Raw genomic sequence first — 23,058 nt, forward strand, 5'->3', positions numbered from 1 at the left:
AGGATCTGGACTTAAGTGACTTACTTAAGGTTACACACTACATCACTGGCAGAGCCAGGAATGAAACCCAGCTCCTCGGCTTCCCAGTCCTGGGCTGTAACCATTAGACACGTTCTCTTCTTTAGAATATACTTAGTGTTAGAGCATGGGACTGTGAGTCATAAACTTTCTCTCCCCCTTTGGTCCCAGTAAAAGGGATTGGACCACGAGTTTCTTACCTCTCAAACCCTGCTGTTGGATAGGAGAAATGGGCCTGGTGGTGAGTTCCTGAATCAGGCCAGGACCCCAGTGTTCCCAGTGGTTGCTTATATCCAAGGCCAGACCAGCGCAGCTGAGAACAACGTTTAAGTGATCTCTCTCCTGCCATCTATCTCCACCCTATGACAACAGAGTTTATTAAAAGTACCCATACAAATCAATGTATCTGACAATGAAGAAGAGAAATCCAGATGTTGGTGGCACTTCTGACTACAGTCAGTTCATTCCAGCAGCAGGAAAAGGCACCGACACATTCATGCCATGGGGGAGTAACTGCTTTGCAAGCTTTCTACCAAATCTTGGTGCTCAGTGAGTGCAAAGCTGTCTGCAGATCAATTCCTCCCTCAATTCCTGAACCAGGGGAGGAGGCATATCCATCTCAGCCACTCTCTAGATAGGATAAAGCTGTTGCATTAGGGGTTCCAGAGCTGCAGGGAAATTAAAAGAAAAGAAATTGAAAATGCAACACAGTTGATGACGTGCTTTACAAGCCAGGCTGACTGCAGAGGAATTGTATTATTTTAGTCAGTTTTCCTCCACAGCTGATCCTGCTTATTTAGTATTTTTATGCTTGAGTTTAGCATTATTCCTTGGCTGCTAGCGACCATGCAAAAAGCAGGGGAGGAAGAGACAAAAAATAATAATGATGATAAAGGACTGTGGGAGCTGCATCAGCAGTTCCAATGCTCACCATAATAAATGAACAAAACAGATGTTAAGAACACCTTAAAAGATCAGAACATATATGAGTGGGTATAGAAAACCCACAAGTTGTTTAAAGGACTTGCCAACACAGCACATGCACATGAGTGTGGACACATGCAGACATAGATACACGGATATGGGCAAACATGGACACTCATGCATCTCTCAGGTAGTCATGTGGACCATGATACCTCAGTATGTGAGCACTTCCCTATGGTTAATGCATTTATCCTCAAAACACCCCTCCACACAGGAAGTTCGGGGGGGGGGGGGGGAGCAGGGACCTGAACCTGCCTCTCTCAAGACCCAGGCTAATACCTCAATGATGGAATTTTTCCTCCACCTACTATTGTGCAGAGGAAACAATTGGACACGCCCCAACACTGAGGTATTAAAATACCCCCCTCTCCCCAGCGCAGCTCTAGGGCCAGACGTGCCCTGCCCCAGGCTGTCCTTGTGTGGAGGCCGGGGGAGTTCAGGCAGGCAGGGCTGAGCACCCAGGCTGCTGTGACACGCCACCTCCCTGCATTCCTCCTGCAAGGGAACCAGCCTCCAGCCCAACCCCCTCCCCAGAGCACGAGCCATTTGGGGGAAGGGAAACCTGCGGCCCGGGGAGGAGACGGGGGAACCGAGTTGCTGCGGAACTGTAGGTGCGAGGCTCAGGGAGTGAGGGGGATACACATTCTGCAGGACCTGGAGCGCGGGGGACGCGTTTGCCTGCCGGGCGCGCCCCGCTCTTCCGGGCGGGTGTCCGCTCTCGGGGCCGAGCGGCGGGCGAGGATGTGCTCGGCGCTGGGGAAGGTATTTACCCCGGGGGGTGGGTGCCGGGGAAGGTGTTTCCGGGGGGGGGGGGGAGGTTGGGACTAGGGGTTGCGGGGAAGGTATTGGGAGGGGACCATAACACAAGTAGTAATTGGAAAAGCCCCGTTCAGATCCACTCCGCCAGGAGCTGCCCGGGCTGCCCCGCTGAAGCGTTTGTTGGTCAGTTACTGGGAGCCCAAGTGCGGCACTCATAGATGTAAGGCCAGCGAGTCCATAGTGATCACCTAGTCCAGGGGTCGGCAACCTTCCAGAAGGGGTGTGCCGAGGCTTCATGTAGTCACTCTGATTTAAGGTTTCACGTGCCAGTAACACATGTTAACGTTTTTAGAAGGTCTCTTTCTATAAGTCTACATACAACAATAGTTTATGTATTATAAAGTAAATCAGGTTTTTAAAATGTTTAAGAAGCTTAAATTAAGAAGCAGAGCCCCCCGGACCAGAGGCCAGGACCTGGGCAGTGTGAGTGCCACTGAAAATCAGCTCGCTGATCTAGTCTGACCTCCTGCACGTGGTAGACCACAGAGTCTCGCTAGCCTACTCCTGCAATATGCCCACAACCTCCGACTGAGTTACTGACATCCTCAAATCATGATTCAAAGACTTCAAATTAGAGAAAATCCACCACTTGCTCAAATTCAATCTAGCCCGACCCATGCCGCAGAGTGAGGTGAAACCCTCCCTCTCACCCAGGGTCTCTGCCACTCTGAGCTGGGAGAAAATTCCTTCCCAACACCAAATATTGCGCAGTCAGTTAGACCCTGAGCATGTGGACAAGACCCACCAGCCAGACACCTGGGAAAGATTTCTCTGTAGTAACTCAGAATCCTCCCACTCTAGTGTCCTGTCTCTAGGTGTTAGAGATGTTTGCTGATAGCAGTTGCAGATGGGCCATATACCAGTGTAAGCAGTCTCATCATACCATCCCCTCCATAAACTGATCAAGCTCAGTCTTGCAGCCAGTTGGATTTTTTCCCCCCACTGCTCTCCTTGCAAGGCTGTTCCAGATCTTCACTCCTCTGGTTAGAAACCTTTGCCTAATTTCAAGGCTAAACTTATTGAGAGCCAGTTTATATCCATTTGTTCTTTTGTCAACATTGGCACTTAAATAATTCCTGTCACGCCCTGGTGTTTATCCATGTGATGTATTTATAGAGAGCAATCATATCTTCTCTCCTCCTTCGTTTGGTTAGGCTAACTGAGCCAAACTCCTTAAGTCTCCTCTCATAAGGTAGGTTCTCCATTTCTCTGATCATCCTAGTAGCCCTTCTCTGCACCTGTTCCAGTCTGAATTCATCTTTCTTAACATGGGAGACTCTTAGGCTATGTCTACACAATAAGTGTTAGTGCGGCACAGTAGTGTAGGCAGTTGCTATGGTGGTGGAAGAGGTTTTTCCATTGCTATAATAAATCCACCTCCCTGAGAGGTGGTAGCTAAGTTGATGGTACAATACTTCCATTGATGTAGCAGTGTCTATACCAGGGCTTAGATTGGCTTAACTATGTCTCTTGGGTGTGAAATTTTCACACCCCTGAGCACCATAAAGTCAACCTAAGTTTTGGGTGTAGACCAGGCCTTATTTATTATGAAAGGGAGTTGAATATAGTCACCCTTCTCCTTCATATGGAAAGTCCCATGTTCCTGTGCCGATTACAGATCCTCTGCTTGCATCAGGAGAGACCTTGCAAGGACCCGTGGGCTGAACTATCGAACTCTGTGGGTCATGCTTTGGCCACCCCTTCATTCTTCAAGGGCCAGTGGGGGATTGTTTCCAATAGTGCATCTCGTATCAGAAAGCACTATTGTTCAGTGTTTAGATCAGGATAGTGGGAGTCAGGAGAACTTGGTTCTGTTCTGTGTGATCTCGGCAAGTCACTTATTCTCTCTGTGCCTCACTTCCTTCATCTGTAAAATGGGGGGAATCTGAAGATGTGTCTACATTGACAATTTTATGGAAATATCCCAAGTGGTGCACTGAAACCAGTGCAAATCCCCCAGTGTTAGCAATGGCAAACAATGTGAACAGTAGGGTGAGCTGGTCACCAGGCGTCTTACTTCCGTGTGGTCTTCCCCTACACTAGACAAGGTATGGTAAAAACATTAGTGCCTTGTCTCTGCTACCACTCCAAATGTGGCTACAACCAGAGAAACCATTTGGAGATATTCCAAAAATGTCTAGTGTAGACAAGGCTTAAATACTGAGCTCTTGTTGGATACTTAGAGCACTTTAGTATGTCTTATCTTTCTTTTGATATTTTTCCTCCTATCATAAATTATGTCAGATATTTTGGGCGGATGCTAGATATTATCGCAGAGAAGAGGAATTGTATCTTTACCAAATCAGATACAGCTGGAGTAAATGGGTAGGTAATTGATATAGTTAGATAGCTAGTTTAAGTTGAAGTCAATGGAGTGACACCAGGGATGAATTTGGTCGGTAGTGGGTCCCTTAATATCAAGTTACTGGAATTCACATGTACAAGTGATAGAGTGTATGAAAGAGAAATTACAGTCCTCTATCTTCCTGTTATTCTGTCCCCTTTTGTGTTGTAGCAGTGTAGTGAGAAGTGATGATTTGCTTTAGGCCAATGAAAACTGGTTGGGAAGTTTATTGGTACATTATGAAGTTACTGAATTTTGTTCGGGAAGATGCATTCCAAGAGGAATAAGCTAACAACTGACTGCTTTGAAAACCTTCTTGATGCTTTTCTTACATGTTTGTTTGTGTTCTAACAATGTTGGCTTGTTGTAGGTGCTCTGCCTGGGGAAGGAAATGTTTCTAAAACAGGCATTTGCTCTTAGCAGGTAAGGATTGTGAAATCTGACAGAGCAAATGTAAGATTCAAGGTAACATTTTTATATCCTGTCTCTTTTACAAACTGGCCCAGCAAACTTATAAAATAAATAAAAAAAATCACTATACAGTTGAAAAATAATATCAGAGAAAGATAAAACATTGAGATATAGTGAAAGGAATATTTCATATGACACCTGGAAGCTGATGGAATAGCAGGATCTGTACAAGAGATGGTTCCTTGCACCATCAGTGTAGGAAGAATGGTCTAGTGTATGGGTGTCAGACTCAAAACCCATGGACCAGATCAGGTGTGCATGATGTATTTGTGGCTCACATGCCATACTCAGACTGTGCAGAATGTAAAGTTTTTTTTAATGACAAAAAAAGGTGTTTTTTTCTAGACATCATGGCTGCAGCCATAATCTTCCAAATGTAATGGGAGGAGGGTGTAAACCAGCGTCATGATGTCTGTCTGAGTTTGCAGAGAACTGAAAAATGAGTCAGAGGGGTGACCTACTCCTTATGAATTTGATCCATGTATCGTCTCCAAAGCCCACTGATGGTGTTGTAATGTCAGTATTAACGGATCACTGTAGCAAATGGAATGGTTGGGGGGTGGGAGTGAAGCCCTCGAGGGGTGGGAATTGGGAGTTCCTGCAGAGAAAGACATAAAAGAATAATTAAAAGTTTTAGTTACTATGTAAAAGCTATATTATCTCCTCGATCTTTGTGTGCTCCTCCCACTGACATCAGTGGAGTCTCCACTGGGGATCAAGCAGAGTGTGCCATCCTGAATTCTCACCCCAGCTCCCAACAGAATGAAACACAGAATCTGTCTCTCTCTCTTTTCCCCCAAATGAGTTTGACACCCTGTGTCTAGCGGATTGTGACTTGGGATACCTGGGGTCGATTCCCAGCTCAACCCCAGACACCATGTCTGACCTTGGGCAAGTCATTTAATCTGTCCTGTGGGGATAATGCTACCCTACCCAACAGTGGTGGTGTGAAGGTAAAATCCATTAATGGGTGTGAGGTGCACAGATAATGCAGTAACGAGGGCCGTAGTGTAAAGATCTAATCCATTTTCCACACTCTCTGCCTATAAAACCTGTCACTCAAGAATAATGACTCTATTTAGAGACTGAAAATCTGTATAGTACTTTTATAAATGAAACAACAATAGCTTTTAACTTTCATCCTGGCTTTTCCTTTAGAGTAACAGCTGCCAGAGAGAGCCCCATCTGTGCTGTAGGTAAGAACTCACTGTAGATTTTGAATACAATACACAAAAAACCTTCTTGTACCCGAAACAAATATTCACACTTGAGCCATCATGTCACCTTGCTGTTTAATTCTTTAAACCAAATTTGAGCTGATTGATGGTGTTATAATGAATAATTCAGATGGGCACTGGGCCAGTATTCAGTCACACCTGTATCTGACTGCAAATCCTCCTCTTGTTCCATTCCTGGGATGGCTAAGCAAAGAGTCCTAGACAGACTGACTTTATGTTGTGGAGAAACATCTGCTAGAGACTATGGGCTGTATTCACAAAGAAATGTAGTGTCATCACACTTCACTTTTAGGCACCTAGAAAATCCCTGGGATTCACCGAGTTTAGTGTGGCAGCTCAGCTTCGTGTACATTTGGGGGGAAAGGTGCCTCAGAATGGGATTCACAGAAGCCAGCACACTAGGTGGCTCTCCGCCTAAGATAGCTAATGGGAGATGCCAAGGAGAGGGGTGTGTTCTAAGCCCTGCCCCTCTTCCTGCACCTAAATCCAGCCTGCAGGGAGGTACCTTCCTCTGCTTGGGATTCTTATCTGCAAACTTTCTCTTGGGGTTAGGTGTGTGCCCCATTTTTGGAAAAAGCTGGGTGGAGGAGGGGAGAGGAGGAGGACCTCCCTCATAACTTTTAACCCAGTGGTTAGTGTAGTCACCTGGGCTGTGGGAGACTCCTGGTTCAATTCCGCTCTCCGCCTGATGAGAAGGGATTTGAACAGGGATCTGCTACTTAGCTGAGTGCTCTAGCCATGGGGCTATGGTATGTTCTGATATGAGTCTCTCCTGTTGAAGCTGTCCCACTGGGATAAATCATTTAAAAATTCACTGGAGCAGGGAGACTGGACTCTGTGTCTCCCACCTCCCAAGTGAGTGCTCCAGCCTCCAGGCTAGGAAGGTTTCGCTTGCGCTCTCTCTCTCTCTCTCTCTGTCCCAATGATTTTTTCATTATTTATTGCCAGAGGAACAGTTTCAACAGAAGAGACTGAGGGAGCCCCATATCAGAATATCCAATAGACCAGTGGCTAAGACACTCACCTGAGAGGTGGCAAATCCCTTTTCCTCATCAGGTGGAGGGGGAAGTTGAATGGGGGGGGTCTCCTACATACTAGGTGAGTACCTTAACCACTGGGCTAAAAGTTATGAAGGAATCTTCTCACTCCTGTTCTCCCCTTTCCTGCCTTCCCCCTGCAGCCATTTGAGGTAAGCTTGCCTGCAGGCGCCTGATCCAATAGGTAAGCTCTGGGCATTACCTGCTTGGGTCCCACAGGCGAGTAGTTAGGTGGAGGAACACCTGTCTTCCTCCGGATTGTGCATCGCTTTGGGGCTTAGGTGTCTGGACGCCTGGCGTGGAGCTGCAGAGCGCATGTCCAGAAGCTGAACTGTAGGTGCCCAGAGAACTTTTATTGCAAAAATGTAGGTGCCAGGCAAGTTTACCCTATAGTGTTTGGCAGCAGCTGAAGGTTTTTTTGTGAATCCCAGTGGGGCCCGATTCTGCGATTTAGGTGCCTAAAGGGGTAGGCAGTCACCTGAGTTCTTCTGTGAATCTAGCCCAATATTCCCTGTCTACACTGGGTCAGGAACTCTTAGTGGAACCAGTCTTAAACCCAATTTAAGGTTAAACCCATCTACACTTCAATATCTACTGTGCTGGTGGATTCTGTTACAACACAGTAGTCCTCTGACATGACTAAAACACAGTTTGGTCTTGAAATGTAGACAGGATCTAGTATGTTCTTGAACCCGGCTGGTTCAAGGTATTGTACTGTCAGTCTAAAAAATCGCCTGACTCTGGGGTGCGCTTATTAAAGTTAAGGCTGCAGGGACAGCACTTTGCCCCAGAGTAATGAGAAGAAACAAGGGCTTGTCATTTCTTCGGATACATGAATATTGGAAGCAGGGCTGGATTTAAGGATAACTGGGATCCTGGATCCATCACAGTTTCACCACTACCATCATGCTCCAGCCCTTTCCATGCTGATCTCCTTGAATGTCCTCCTGCTAGGGATCCCTTCCCGTTCTCCCAGTCTATTGTGGTCTGCCAAGTCACTACCCTTTCCTCATTTAGGTCTCACCTGACAACTTGACAAGAGACAATGGGGCACCCCCCCCCCATATTTGTTGCACATATTTACTCCCCCCCCCCCCCCCTACTTAACTGAACCACTGTGGTGTGTTGGGTACATGAGTAACCTACAGTGTAGACTGGGGCAGGGACGTGTCTTCTGTGTGAAGCATCTTGCCCACCTCTGGCCACTCTAAAACAGTGGTGCTCAACCAGGGGTATGCATACCTCGGGGGGTACGCAGAGGTCTTTAGGGGGTACAGCAACTCATCTAAATATTTATCTAGTTTTACAACAGGCTACATAAAAAGTAAGCGCAAACTAAAATTTCATACAATGACTTGTTTATACTGCTCTATATACTATACACTGAAATGTAAGTACAATATTTATATTCCAGTTGATTTATTTTATAATCATATGGTAAAAATGAGAGAGTCAGCAATTGTCCAGTAACAGTGTGGCTGTGACACTTTTATATTTTTATGTCTGATTTTGTAAGCAAGTAGTTTTTAAGTGAGGTGAAACTTGGGGGTATGCAAGACAAATCAGACTCCTGAAAGGGGTACAGTAGTCTGGAAAGGTTGAGAACCACTGATCTAAAACACCTAATTACAGACAGAAAGACTCTTCTTCCAGGTTTCTGCCCCTGCCAGCCCCACCTCTCCTCAGTGGATTCCTGGTGACTCCTATCTTCCATACTGTTACCGCTTTGTCAGGAGAGGAGTCGTCCGACCTTTAACTTGAAACGTATTTGTTCTGTCTTCCTCTTTAAAGGCAGCACGTCGCTGAGCTGCAACAGACACTACAGGTCCCAGCCTACCCATGGCATTGGGAGATTCAGACACCTGCTTCCACCGGAGGTAGGCTTTTCTGTGCTCGGACAGTGCTGACTTTCCATTTATTCGGATACATGGACAGATTAATTAAAATGTTGGTGCTGCTAATTCTATGGACTTCTGAGTATACAAGCAAAGACTATGCTGCTTTCCTTCTGCTTCTCCCAGCAGAGATTGTTGTGCAGTGAGAAATAGCCTCTTCAAAGCACTACACCAATATTTTCTTGTGTCCATTACTTCCTTATTTAAGTCTCTAAATGGTTTGGCTAATGGAAACTATTAATTATGTTGAACTTAACCAAACCACTCACAAGCCGTTGCTGAATATTAGCAAGTAAAGTCTTGGTCCATTTTGAACTTTTTTACTTTACCTGGAATTTGGAAGACACACATTTCTGGAACAGTGAAACAATAATTCATCTAGACAGGTGCCTCAAAGGCAGAGGCTGAATTAGAAGCAGTTTGTTCCAACTCCTTAGTTTCTTCTGGAAGAAGTAGTTTTTCATGCTAAGCATACATTGTCCAGATGAGTGTGGTGCCTCTATAGGGCCTGTCATCCCAGGACCTCAACCAATTAAGCCTCAGAACACTTCTGTAAAATAGGTGTTATCCTGATTTTACAACTGGGAAAATGAGCACAGAGAAGCCTTGACTTGCCCAAGATTATTCAGCAAATCAGCGTTAGAGCTGGGTATAGAGTCCAGGCTACCAGTCTTCTGCTCTAACCGCTATTGGGCATGAATCTTGTATAGTTAGACTTTCCAAGAATGCTGAAGGGTATTTCACTTTCTTACAGCTTTCAAAGAGGAAAAGGGACAGGATACAGATGAAGGAGATTAGTGCTGGATCAGATCATGAATATGGAGACCTGAACATACAGATGACTGCGTACGACATGTGCCTGGTGGAGCATTTTGCTCAATATGTTCATAAACTCTGCAACCGACTCTCCATTCGAGTGAATGAAAGGTATAAAGGCCACCACTGCATGTGATCTCTGTGTGTTTATATGACATGCCGTATGTACTTTGGTCTTGCTCGGATACAGAACAAAAATGAGAGCCTTGCAGGTGAAGGTGTTACACCAGGGATGGGGAAAAATTTTGGCCCAAGGGCCACATCTGGATATGGAAATTATATGGCGGTCCATGAATGCTCACAAAATTGGGACTGAGGTGCATGAGGGAGTGAGTGCTCTGGCTTGGGGTGTGGGCTCTCGGGTGGGGCCAGAAATGAGGAGTTTAGGGTGTGGGAGGGGGCTCCGGGCTGGGGCAGGGAGTTAAGGTGCAGGGGGGTGAGGGCTCCGGCTGGGGGTGGGTCTGGGTATGAGGGGTTGGGGGTGCAGGAGGGTGTTCTAGGCTGGGACCGAGGGGTTTGGAGGGTGGGAGGGAGATCAGGGCTGGGGCGGGGGGTTGGAGCGCGGGAGGAGGTCAGGGATGCAGGCTCCAGGCAGAGTTTACCTCAAGCAGCTCCTGGAAGCAGCGGCATGTCCCCTCTCTGACTCCTATGCGGAGGCACAGCCAGGCGGCTCTGCATGCTGCCCCGTCCACAGGCGCTGCCCGTGCAGCTCCCGTTGGCCATGCTTCCCAGCCAATGGGAGCTGCAGGGGCGCCGCTTGGGGCGGGGGCAGTATGCGGAGCCCCTTGGCTACCCCTACACATAGGAGCTGTAGGGGGGACATGCCGCTGCTTCCGGGAGCCACGTGGAGTCATGGCATGTGCGGAGCGAGGGAAGCCCCCGACACTGCTCCACGGCTGGTCTGGGGCAAGCCCCGGACCCCACTCCACGGTAGGAGCTCGAGGGTGGGATTAAAACGTCTGACGGGCTGTAGTTTCTCCCCCCCTCCCCCCTGTGACATTTGTGTGTGTCTGAATTTTCCTCTCTTATCTGCATGGTCATTCTCTTGAATTTATTCTGTTCTTTCAGTCTCCATGAACTCTTGACTGACCTCACTTAGAGCTCTGTTCAAGTAGGAAAAGCCACAGGATGGGTATCAATAGACTGGCTGTGCAGATCACAGGGAAGAATTTAGCTCTCAGTTTTCAGTCACTGGAGAAAGGGGCATTAGCCAGTGGTCTGAGCACAGGAATGGGGAAGGGGAATTTCTGAGTTCTAATCCTGGATACTCCATGGACTTGCCACCTCTCTGCCCAAGCTTTTCCATCTGCAACATGTGTTGACTAAGGCCTGCTTACCTCACAGGTCTTGAGGATGGCTGGACGTGGGTAGAGTTCTTTGAAGATGAAAAGTGCCACAAATATAATCCGAGTCCTAGCCCTCCATGTGTCTTTTCCACATGTTGTGAGGTGTTAAAATGCCCTGTCTCGCTTCTATCAATTGTGCTGGATTCTTTTCCTCTTGACATATTTCTCTTTTGTCTGTGTCTCAGCAAAGAAATGGGGCATGTCATGCAAACAGAGCTTCTGCTGATTTGAGTCAGATTTTGTTCCCGTACATCTGTTGCGTGGATGGATCTCTCCTCACTGCCCCACATTTAGAGACAAGGTCACTTTTCACCCACTCTGTCTTGATCTTTTTCTCATCTAAAAGCACTGAAAATTACATTAGCACCATGGAGCTTGGATCAGGCAGAACAGTGACTTGTGGGCTTTGTCCTACAAATTGCTTGTTCTGCCACAGCTATAATTTTCCTAAAAATAGGACAAGAGAGCCTTCAAAGTCTGTATTTTAATTTGCTTTCTGAAGACCTGGAAAGGCTTGTCACAAGGCAGCTTTCGTGAAGGGGCTGGACTGCACTTTTTCAGTTTATAAATAGCAGAGACTAGATTGAACTAGATGTGGGGGGGGAGAGTTGGACTAGCTCTTCTCCAGGGGCCCCAATATTGTTGCCAGGATTTACGCTTTCACTTTGGGGATGTGAAGGATCTGACGTGCTGCAGCATTGTCTGCCTGAGTCTGCTGATCGCTTGTAACAGCTCTACGATGTGTGACTTATTCCTGTTCATCTCAATACAATATTAACTCTGGATGCGAACGATGGCATTTAACATCTCAACATTAACCATTTCCCTGCTGCCCTACAGTGGGGATCTGCAGAGAGGGTTTCATTAAGGAAATGTTCTTTGAATGTATTTTCTTGCCAGGTCCATACTAACCCCACCCCTCTCTTCTAGGTGAGAGTCGTGGTGCTCTCCTCGAGGTAGAGCGGTGGGGTCTTGTATAACTGTGGTTCCAATGTTAGATCTGAAAAGCTAACTGTGCTGTTCTGAATGGTTCTGTGGATCATGTAACAGGGCGTGTGATTCCTGCAGGGTCTTTGCAGAGCAATACTTACGGGATGAAACCATGCCATCTGTTTCACTTCCGTGAGGGGGATGCACAAAGATTATCTGTAAAAGTCTGCAGGCTTGACCATCCCTTGTGATTATAAGTGCTGATTCCTTTGGGGCCTTCATGGTATTGTCCAAGGGACCTGTCGTAACTACTGTGAAAGGATGTTAGCACATATGGGAATCTGTCCGAATGCTGTTTAATGTATGCATGGTGCTCACTGTTTAAACCCTATTTAAAAATGTCAAGAAAGTGAATTGACTTTTTTAGACTCTTGTACAGTGGTTCTCAAACTTTTGTACCAGTGACCCCTTTCACATAGCAAGCCTCTGAGTGCAACCCCCCCCCCCTTATAAATTAAAAACACTTTTTAATATATTTAACACCATTATAAATGCTGGAGGCAAAGTGGGATCTGGGGTAGGGGCTGACAGCTCGTGACCCCCTAAGGGGTCCCGACCCCCAGTTTGAGAACCCCTGGTCTTGTATGAGGTGCTGCATCAACAGCCGTGGAGCTGAAAGTCCTGCATGCATAGACCAGTTGTGATGGTCTCTTTCTGCAATGTGGATGCTCTAGACAAACTGGGACCACTCACTAATTTCTCATAATTCAGTGAACAGCTGCCAAATGGCAGAGACTTAAATTAAAAGACTCTTGGATCCCATTTGGATATCCCACGGAGATCAGACTAGATGATCTTATGGTCCCGTCTGCCCTCAAACTCTATGGATACCAATCCCTCGAGTCCTCCAGCCCCCTGTTAAACGTTTTAGAACAAGACCCACAGATGCTAGGAAATTAAAGTGCCTTCTGCTCGGATGCGCCTATGAATAGTAACAGGAAGAGCCCACAACCTAGATGACTGCTTCATACCCTAGACTGTGGTTCTTGCATAGATTGTTACTTGCATTGCAGTAATGCCTGCATGCCTCGACAGAGGGCAAGGCCCCATTGTGCTAGGGGCTGTATACATAGTACAGACAAAGTAGGGGAGAAAAGAAGTATTAGCCCCCTTTGACTGAGGCCAGAGATATTTAAGGCTAGGACTTTAACAGGGTTTAAAAGAGAACTAGATACATTCATGGAGGTTAAGTCCATTAATGGCTATTAGCCAGGATGGGTAAGGAATGGTGTCCCTAGCCTCTGTTTGTCAGAGGGTGGAGATGGATGGCAGGAGAGAGATCACTTGATCATTGCCTGTTGGTCCACTCCCTCTGGGGCACCTGGCATTGGTCACTGTCAGTAGACAGGATACTGGGCTGGATGGACCTTTGGTCTGACCCAGTATTGCCATTCTTATGTTCTTATGTTAAATGATTTGGCCAGGGTCACACAGGAAGTCTGTGGCTGACCTGGCCATTGAACCCAGACCTCCTGAGTGAGAGTCCAGTGCCTTAACCACAAGATCATCCCTCCTCGCTAATTGAATTGCAGTACAAGCGGTTCACACAATGGGCCACATTCTGTTCTCATTTGCACCAGTGAAAATCCAGAGTAACACCATTGAAATCTGTGGATTTACACTGATATAAATGAGAACAGAATTTGGCCAAGTATCTCTCCTCTGTACATACTAGGCCCATATTGGTGAAAATAAAATCTTTCCAAGTGGCATGTTACACCAGCCGTTTCTTATCCTTCTTAATAACCATTGTGAAAGATACAAGTCAGTTACTGCTAATGAAAATAAAACCAGGTACATTAACTATGTACTAGATCAGTGGTCCCCAACCTTTTCCATGGGGCGGGCGCCGGACGACTAGCCGCTGAGTACCGTGGCCGCCGGACAAGCAGCCGCCGAAATGGCGCCGTGAAGCAGCGTCATCAAGAGGCGTCGGTGGCATTTCGGCGGTAGCGCTTCTTGACGTTGCCACGTCTCGGCGGCGTTTCGGCGGCTGCTTGTCCGGCGGCCAGTAGGCGGGCGCACATGGAAGCCCCGGCGGGCGCCATGGCGCCCGCGGGCACCACATTGGGGATCCCTGTACTAGATGTTTGCTTTAAATCTCTCCTTCAACAACAAAGGCATTGAATAAAGTTATCTCCTCTTGTGTTAGCATTTGTGCCCAAAAGAGCTTCTGGGCAGCAGTAATGCCGTAGACTTCCCTCTGATCTCTGTCCTGTCACACAAGTGATTATACAGCCCTGCTTGTGTCTGACCCTAATGCAGTCTACCTTGTTTGCATAGTTAATTTCTCATGAATGCTTCATCTCATCCCATGTTCTCTTCTGATGAAAGTTCACTCATTCCTGCCAAGGGCTGTCAACATTTCCCTGATTGCTGAATTGTTGTTTCTACAGCTATGCGATGCCCACTAAAACCATGGAGGTGATGCTTGTGCAGGAGCAAGGGTCCAGGCAGTACCTAGATGCTGTTCTTACAACCCACCAGCGAGTTGTACAGGTATGAAATTTTGTTGGCCTATAATGACGCTCTGCTCTTGCATAGCACTTTACATCTGAGGATCTCAAAGCACCGAACTAACTCTCTAGTCTAACCACTTGTGTGTGGAAATTGAGGCACGAAGAAGTTAATTAACTAAAAGTCCCACAATGAGCCACTTGCAGAATGGAGAGCCCAGAAGGCTTGTCTCCCAACTTCAATGATTAGAGGTACTATCTCTTTTTACACTGAATGGTAGACAATACAGATGGAAAAGTCATAACGAGATATTTTCCCAAACTCCTCTTCACTGTCTCCTATCACTGTGAAGTGGTTTATAATAATTTTTTAAAGCTCACTGGTTATATTGACCCTTCGCAGTTTTTAAACTAGAATCTGTTTCCTCAGTGATGCTTTCCTCCTCGTCTTATAGCTTCATACACTCAGTCTTGTGGTTAAACCTGTTCTGGGTTAAACTTTCAAAGCTTTAAAAGGTAGATGTTTTCCACGGCACAGAGCTGATGCTGAGAATTTTCAGAGTGGACACTGGTGTCCCAAGTTTTCCATGGCAGCTTCTGTGGTAGGGATCCAGACATTAGCGATAATTTAACCTGAATTAAAAAAACTACGCTGTGCATGAATGTGTCTCTATACCTACACACCAACACATACATCCGTATGTCAATCTTTCTGCTTCTCAGTAGCACAGTTAAACAAATTAAGTGGTATAAGAAAGGGACAAGAGATGTATTTTCAACTGAGTCAGAAAAACAGTGAGGTGGAGAGATACAAAATACATGCTCCAGACAGCAGCAGCTGCAGTGGAGGTTCTCGCACAGACAGTGGGGATATTGTGGGCAGGGATGTGGGGTGGTTCATGTCAAAACTGGGCATGTTGGGATACAGTGTGCATGGAAGATGCCCTGCAAACTAAAGTTATGTACATTGGCCTGGAGTGATTGGACTGTAAGGGTCTTGTTTGGGCTTCGCCTTGGGCTTGCATTGAAATAGACTCCTTTGCTGTGTTGTTAATGGAAAAGGTCCGCTCGGTGTTTGGTTTTTCTCCTGCAGCATTTCATTTCTTCTTTCAGATCAGTGGTTTGAGTTCAACATTTGCTCCTGTACTCTTGGAGGTTATTCAGAGTAACCAGCCCGAAGGGGTCCATCTGTCAGTGAAAGAGGTACCTTTAAGTTTACTGACGTGTTCACATCTAGGAAGTGTTTACTATGTATGTGGTGAAATCTGCCTCACAACAGCACAGAACAAGGGGGGAGGGATAGCTCAGTGGTTTGAGCATTGGCCTGCTAAACCTAGGGTTGTGAGTTCAATCCTTGAGGGGGCCACTTGGGGATCTGGGGCAAAAATCTGTCTGGGGATTGGTTCTGCTTTGAGCAAGGGGTTGGACTAGATGACCTCCTGAGGTCCCTTCCAATCCTGATATTCTATGATCTATGAATTTAAAATAATAATAAAAAAAAACAGCACAGAACAAGATCTTGATCCTGAGAAGACCCACCTCTCCCTTTGACATGTGGGTGCCCAGCGCGCCTCAGACTCAGGCCCCGACTTGGTCAGTTGGCCTACGTGAGACTCTGCTCATTGACCAGTGCCCTGGATAGCATTTAGACTTCCATATCCCGTGACGTGCCTCCCCTGCCACCAGCACCTTTACAACCAACTCCCATTACCACCCATGAGGAGAGTGGATGGTAAATGGCTTTGCACCTAGAGAAAATCCCCATGGTTCAGAGTAGGATGCTTTCCTTTCAGTACTACATAGCGCTTATACTGCACCTTTCATCCAAGGATCACAAAGCCCTTTATGGAGCAGGGAAGTACTGTCCCTCTTTTACTGGTGAAGAAGCAGATTGATAATTGACTTGCGCAAGATTAAAGAGTTGAGTCGGTGGCAGACTAGGAATCTGGGGCAAAAATCAGTACTTGGTCCTGCTAGTGAAGGCAGGGGGCTGGACTCAATGACCTTTCAGGGTCCCTTCCAGTTCTATGAGATAGGTATATCTCCATATATTAATTCTGTTTCTGGCTCTGCCATTAATTCACTATGTCCTTGGGTGAGTCTCTTAACCTCTCTCTGCCTTCATATCCCCATCTGTAAAACACTGATTCTGAGCCTGCCTTATAGGGGTGATGTAATGCTTGATTTGTTAATGGATGTAAAGTACTTTGGAATCCTGGGATGAAAGATACTATAGATTAGTTCAAAATAGGACTGTCGATTAAACGCAGTTAACTCACGCGATTAACTCAAAAAGTTAATCGTGATTAAAAAAATTAATCGTGATTAATCAGTTTTATTCGCACTACTAAACATTAGGATACCAATTTAAATTTATTAAATATTTTGGATGTTTTTCTATATTTTCAAATATATTGATTTCAATTACAACACAGAATACAAAGGGTATAGTGCTCACTTTATATTGTTTAGATTACAAATATTTGCTCTGTAAAAGTGATAAACAAAAGAAATAGTATTTTTCAATTCACCTCATACAAGTACTGTAGTGCAATCTCTTTATTGTGAAAGTGCAACTTACAAATGTCGATTTTTGTTGTTGTTACATAACTGCACTCAAAACTAACAATGTAAAACTTTAGAGCCTACAAGTCCACTCAGTCCTACTTCTTGTTCAGCCAATCGCTCAGACAAACAAGTTTGTTTACATTTACGGGAGATAATGCTGCCTGCTTCTTATTTCCAATGTCACCTGAAAGTGAGAACAGGTGTTCGCATGGCACTTTTGTAGCAGGCATTGCAAGGTATTTACATGCCAGATATGCCCCTTCATGCTTCAATCACTATTCCAGAGGACATGCTTCCACACTGATGATGCTCATTTAAAAAAAAAATGCGTTAATGAAATTTATGAATGAACTCCTTGGGGGAGAATTGTATGTCTCCTGCTCTGTTTTACCTGCATTCTGCCATATATTTCATGTTATGGCAGTCTCGGATGATGACCCAGCACATGTTGTTCGTTTCAAGAACACTTTCACTGCAGATTTGACAAAATACAAAGAAGGTACTAGTGTGAGATTTCTAGAGATAGCTACAGCATTCAACCCAAGGTTTAAGAATCTGAAATGCCTTCCCAAAATCTGAGAGGGATGAGGTGTGGAGCATGCTTTCTGAAGTCTTAAAAGAGCAACACTCCAATGCAGACACTACAGAAGCCGAACCACCAAAACAACCAAAATCAACCTTCTGTTGGTGGCATCTGACTCAGATGATGAAAACGAATGTGCATGGGTCCGCACTGCTTTGGATCGTAGTCAAGCAGAACCCGTTGTCAGCATGGACACATGTCCTCTGGAATGGTGGTTGACGCATGAAGGGACTTATGAATCTTTAGCACATCTGGCATGTAAATAACTTGTGACGCCAGCTACAACAGTGCCATGCGAATGCCTGTTTTCACTTTCAGGTGACATTGTAAATAAGAAGCAAGCAGCATTATCTCCCATAAATATAAACAAACTTGTTTGTCTGAGCGATTGGCTGAACAAGAAGTAGGACTGAGTGGACTTGTAGGCTCTAAAGTTTTACATTGTTTTATTTTTGAATGCAGGTTTTTTTGTACATAATTCTACATTTGTAAGTTCAGCTTTCATGATAAAGAGATTGCACTACAGTACTTGTATGAGGTGAATTGAAATATTTCTTTTGGTTTTTCAAGTGCAAATAGTTGTTGTCAAGTTTGTATTCTGTGTTGTAATTGAAATCAATATATTTGAAAATGTAGAAAACATCCAAAAATATTAGAATACCATTTATTTAATTATTTTTAAAGGTGTGATTAATCATTTTTTTAATCGTTTGACAGCCCTAGTTCAAAATATTATTTTAGAAATTAAAACATACCGAGTTCCTGAGCTACAATAGCGCCGTATGTCAAGCTCTGTTTTCATGGAGGATAGGTCCATCAATGGCTATTAGCCAAGATGGGCAGGGTCGGTGTCCCTAGCCTCTGTTTGCCAGAAGCTGGGAATGGGCGACAGGGGATGGATCACTTGATGATTACCTGTTCTGTTCATTCCCTCTGGGGCACCTGGCATTGGCCACTGTCGGAAGACAGGATACTGGGCTAGATGGACCTTGGTCTGACCCACTAGGGCCGTTCTTATGTACTTATGAAAACGTTCCAGCACTGCCGGGCTCAGTAGAACTGTGAATACTTACCGCCAAGCCCTTGGTATAGTACAGAACATTGGCATGGCCAATATCAGGAGATAATTGTCTTGCTGCTATTTTGGAACATGATCAAGAGTAATTCCTATTTCTCCATTTCTCCTCCCCACAGCATACAGAGGCAGACTTCAAGGTTCGATTAAAGGCTCGACCGGAACTTGAAGAGCTGATGGCGCAAATGAGCTGAGCCAGTGTCCAGCTAAAACTATCCAGTCCATTTCAAAGCCATCTTTGTGACGCTATAGCATCCCTTAATTGGCTCCTGGTGGCCTTCAAAGGCAACTCTTAATACGGTCTTAATGATATGTTTGTTGCTTGGAAGAGGTTTCCGCTGCTCTGTTAAGGAGCTTATTTTAATGAAGTCAAATGTACCCTTTGTGTATCTGACCAACTGGTGCTTTTTCTTAGAGAGATTTGCAGCCGTGTGGTGATGGAAAGGCTGGATCGCATGTCTGATTCCTTCACCCTCGTTCCTGTTTGTTCTGCCTTGGGTGCCTTTTCCACACCTTGGTTTAGAAATAGAGGGCCCAATCCTGCAGTCTTTTCTCAGGCAAAATTCCCACTGCGGTCTAGAATTGCAGGCTTGTGCCTGAAGGTCCTGCTCTAGCTCTCGCTGGAAGAAACAGGATTCTTTCCATTGACTGCTGCAGGAGCTGAGTCAGGCCCAGAGAGAGGGAGGATAGACAGAGCTAAGATGGAAGGCAGTGATGGACCTCGGTTGTTACCAACTGCCCTCAGTGTGGAGGAGGTGTCTGTCTATTCTCAATGATCCAGGGAAAGGTGAATGTCACTGTCAGGCGGCAGGGGAAAATCCCGTCCAAACTTCAGATGTGATGCTCAATCTAATGCTGTTTCAGAAACACTGTAGGTGAACATTTGATCCCCAAATGCTACTAGTTTTAAAGCAGTTGTCTAGTTAATTTCCTACAGCGAAGGCTATAATAATTCCTTGCACTTGTATAGCCCCTTTCATGGGAGGTTCTCAAAGCGTTTTGCCAACCTGGATGGAGCCTCCACATCCCTGTGAGAGGTGGAAAGTACTAATCACAGAGGAGAGATCCTGGTTCATGAATGGCAGAACAATCACGAGATGAGTCAGCAACAGAAACTAACTTTGTCAAAGGCCAATAACAGTGAAGCTTGGACCACTGTCAACCAATCAGATTACATAAGCAAATTACTCCTTGACTGGGCTTGTATCTCACTCTTATTATCCATCTCAGGTGAAGAATAACTTTTCCCTGGATCTGCCCTTGACAACAGGCCCATATGATTTTTTTTGGCAGTTTCCAAAACCATTCAGAACCTACATAACAATACATAGCTGGGACCTGGTTCTCCACTGCCTTGGAGCTTTGTAGTCCTTTCACTTGTGCACAGTCAGTGTAAAACTAGGGGTGAGAGTGGAGAATTCTGATTGGTAACATTTTGCACATGTGTTACAGACAACGTAAGTGACAAAAGAATTTGGCCCTCTGACTTCCTGTTTCAGTGGTTAGCAAAGTACAGATCCGATTGTGTAAAACTGGTGTAAGTTTTAGCAGAATGCAATTCCCTTACTACAGTGGAGTTACTCCGTATTTACCCTGGTATAAAAGAGAGGAGAATCAGGTCCCTGTTGACCTTGGAGGTAAATATTGATACTCCTCTTAACCAGCACAAGAAATAGAACTGGGCTTTCTCACATGGCAGTTGTTGCTATGACCATTTTTAGGGTCCCTGCTGGTCGTCCTTTTGACTTTAATTGTAAATGCGAAGTAATAGCCACAAAAAGGTTGACTATGAAAAAGTAGCTTTCCCAACCTCCTCAGTGTACAATCCGCCAATGAGAGTTGATTCGGATATAATGCTTCTTGCCATTTCATTGGCTGCATGTATTGTCACCTGACAGCCTGCTGAGGCATTTGGGGGATGATGGAGTGAGTCTGGTGGAATAGTTCAGAACTTTGTCTCTCTTTGCTGAGCAGCCAGTAACACCGATTTATTGCAGTGGAAGTGGCTTGGGCACTCAGCGTTTTAGGATGTCTACACTGCAGTTGTATCCCAGCCTGGATGGATAGACTCGCGCTACCGCCGCTCGAGCAAGCATGCTAAAAATAGCAGCGGGGCTGTTTCAGCACAGGCGGGGGCTCAGGGTAGCAACCTGAGCTCAGACCCAGGGGGTCAGGTGGCCTTGGACTCGGGCAGCTAGCCCCAGCCATTGCCTGTGCCACAACACCCACACTGCTATTTTTAGCACGCTAGCTCAAACCTGCTTCCCGCTGCACTGCAGACGTTACCCTCTGAAAAATCAGGCCCCGTATTTAGGTTCCTCAGTCCTTATTTAGGCACCTGTTTTTGAACATCTTGACTTAAAACCCACTAGAAAAGTGGGGGATTTATTTTGGTGCATTTGCCTGGGCCTCGCACCAGCAGATCGCTTTCCCGATGCCCTCAATTACTAAAGTAATACAGCAGCCAACATGCTAGTTGTGTCCAAAAAGCCCTAACGCCTGCATTATACGAAAGCTATTTCAGGAGGTTGGAGTCTCACAACTCTGCACTCACCCAGGAATCCTGAGGCGCTGTGACAAGCTGCCAATACCTTAACAAACCCCGTATCTCCAGTGTACATGTATTTGCAGAGGGGACGAAGAACAAGAGACTCCGTTCATCTCTTTTTCTATTTAACCAATTCCCTCCCTCCCCCCAACCACATCAGTAAAGGGAGATAGCACCACCTGGAAAATGCATTTCCGTTAAGTTCCCGATGCTGGGTCTGTTCCTGATTTGGGCCTGAGGAATACAGAGGGCATTGGTCCTTCAGCAGAGCGTTCAGCTTGTGTGATTTGACACACATTTTTGGGTTGAACTGACAGTGGCATTGACTCTTTTCTTAGTCCTCATTATCTTGGTTTTTCCAGCTCTGTGACTGAGTCCCCATATTCTACCAGGTGAGCATTTGCTTTTGAGTTTGAGCTGACCCTGAGTTGGGACCATCCCATCTGCTGCCTAATTACCCCACTTTTAGTTCTATTAGGAGCAAAGCCAATGTCCTTGTTTTAAAATCTGAGTGCTGCTTTGGTGGGGGAAGGATCTGAACACTACATTACACGTAGATTAAGTAGAGAGGATAGAATTGACACTCTCAGGAATGGTTCTTGTGAGGAGAGGTGGGGAAAGAGGGGCTGTTTGCTTCCCTACATCCATATATTTCAAGTCTATGCCCTACTTGGGGATCCACACAATGGCATTTTAGGAGTTAGTGGAGTAATAGGGTGAAATTCTGGCTCTGTTGAAAGTAACAGCAAAACTCCTATTGACTTCAGCAGGGCCAAGATTTCACCCATAATGGTTTAGAACTGGGCCATAACCTGTTGTGTGTGTTGGTGCTGGACTATCATGCTTCATTCCTAATTATACCCCAGTTTTTCACCAGTCTGCAACTGGGCCCCAGCATTCTGCTGTGTTGGAGCCAACCAGGGGCTGGAAACATCATGTCTCGTTGCAGATGACCCCCATTCTCCGGCACTTATTTTATAAAGAGAGTCAGTCCCCTCTGTTTTAAAATCTGATTCCTGGTTTAATCAGCTCAGGAGCGTGGCAGTAGATTTAGCATGGAGGTGACACACTCAGGGATGAATAAAGGTGGGCCAAGAAGTAGTGCTTTATACCCAGCACCCATATAGTTACCATGCTGTGCCCCACCAGGGGGAGCTATACAAAGATGGGGCAGGGGAATGGAATAATTGTTCCTATCTGGGCCACAACATTCTACCTTCTGTCCTCATTAGCCTGCTTTTTCACACGTTTGTGACTGGGGCCCTGCATGCTCATTAGCCGGCTGGATGTAGGGGAGTCAGAAGCTATGGGGGTGTATGATCAATACAGAAGACCACCAGGAAGCCACCCAACCGAAAGAAGGCAGCCATACACCTAGCAGGAACACAAGGAGGCAATGGGACCTGGGCTCGAAGACCAGCATATTTATGAGGTTGCAGTGGGCTGGTGGTAAAGGCCCTGTTCCTGCACAGGGTCTGTGTGCTAGTGAGCTCTGGTTTGTTGAAAGGAAAGACAGACATGCCAACTCACAAATGGATCACGAGAGACGCGACTTGTGAGGAAAATGAAGCCTTGCTCACAATCTTGCGATTCAACTCTCAAATGTCAGGATTTTAAAAAAAATTTCCAGCCCTCGCACAAATGTGTTTCCAGTCAGACAGGAATTACCCCACTCTGAACAAAGGAATGTGGTTTCTCCACCAGGCAGTTAATTCCAAAGTAGCTTGAAAGACAATGAAAATTCATTTATATATCAGAAACAAGGCCCTCCAGCTAACTGGGAGGGACAAGAGACAGCGTGGCTACACCCCAGCAGGAATGAGAAACTTCACCTGAGAGAGAAGGGGGTGGACCTGCCCTCAAATGAGCA

At 45.8% G+C, this 23,058-nt stretch overlaps 1 protein-coding gene across 1 annotated transcript; it reads left to right on the forward strand.

The window, feature by feature from the left end:
• Positions 1 to 1,691: 1,691 nt before the first annotated feature.
• MRPL48 (mitochondrial ribosomal protein L48) lies at positions 1,692 to 19,034 on the forward strand. The gene is made up of 8 exons (XM_065415890.1): positions 1,692 to 1,764; positions 4,536 to 4,588; positions 5,795 to 5,832; positions 8,703 to 8,788; positions 9,561 to 9,733; positions 14,355 to 14,457; positions 15,528 to 15,617; positions 18,760 to 19,034. The coding sequence occupies exons 1-8, from the start codon at positions 1,744 to 1,746 to the stop codon at positions 18,832 to 18,834; spliced, it is 639 nt and encodes a 212-aa protein (XP_065271962.1). The 5' UTR covers positions 1,692 to 1,743; the 3' UTR covers positions 18,835 to 19,034.
• The last annotated feature ends 4,024 nt before the right edge of the window (positions 19,035 to 23,058 follow it).

The sequence above is a fragment of the Emys orbicularis genome, chromosome 1 (assembly GCF_028017835.1).
Source record: "Emys orbicularis isolate rEmyOrb1 chromosome 1, rEmyOrb1.hap1, whole genome shotgun sequence".
NCBI classification, from domain to species: domain Eukaryota; kingdom Metazoa; phylum Chordata; order Testudines; family Emydidae; genus Emys; species Emys orbicularis.

Coding starts and splice junctions, on each gene's coding strand:
- MRPL48 (XM_065415890.1), top strand. CDS start 1,744: ATGTGCTCGGCGCTGGGGAAG. Junction 4,589..5,794: donor CAGGCATTTGCTCTTAGCAG/GTAAGGATTGTG, acceptor CTTTTCCTTTAG/AGTAACAGCTGCCAGAGAGA. Junction 8,789..9,560: donor GACACCTGCTTCCACCGGAG/GTAGGCTTTTCT, acceptor ACTTTCTTACAG/CTTTCAAAGAGGAAAAGGGA.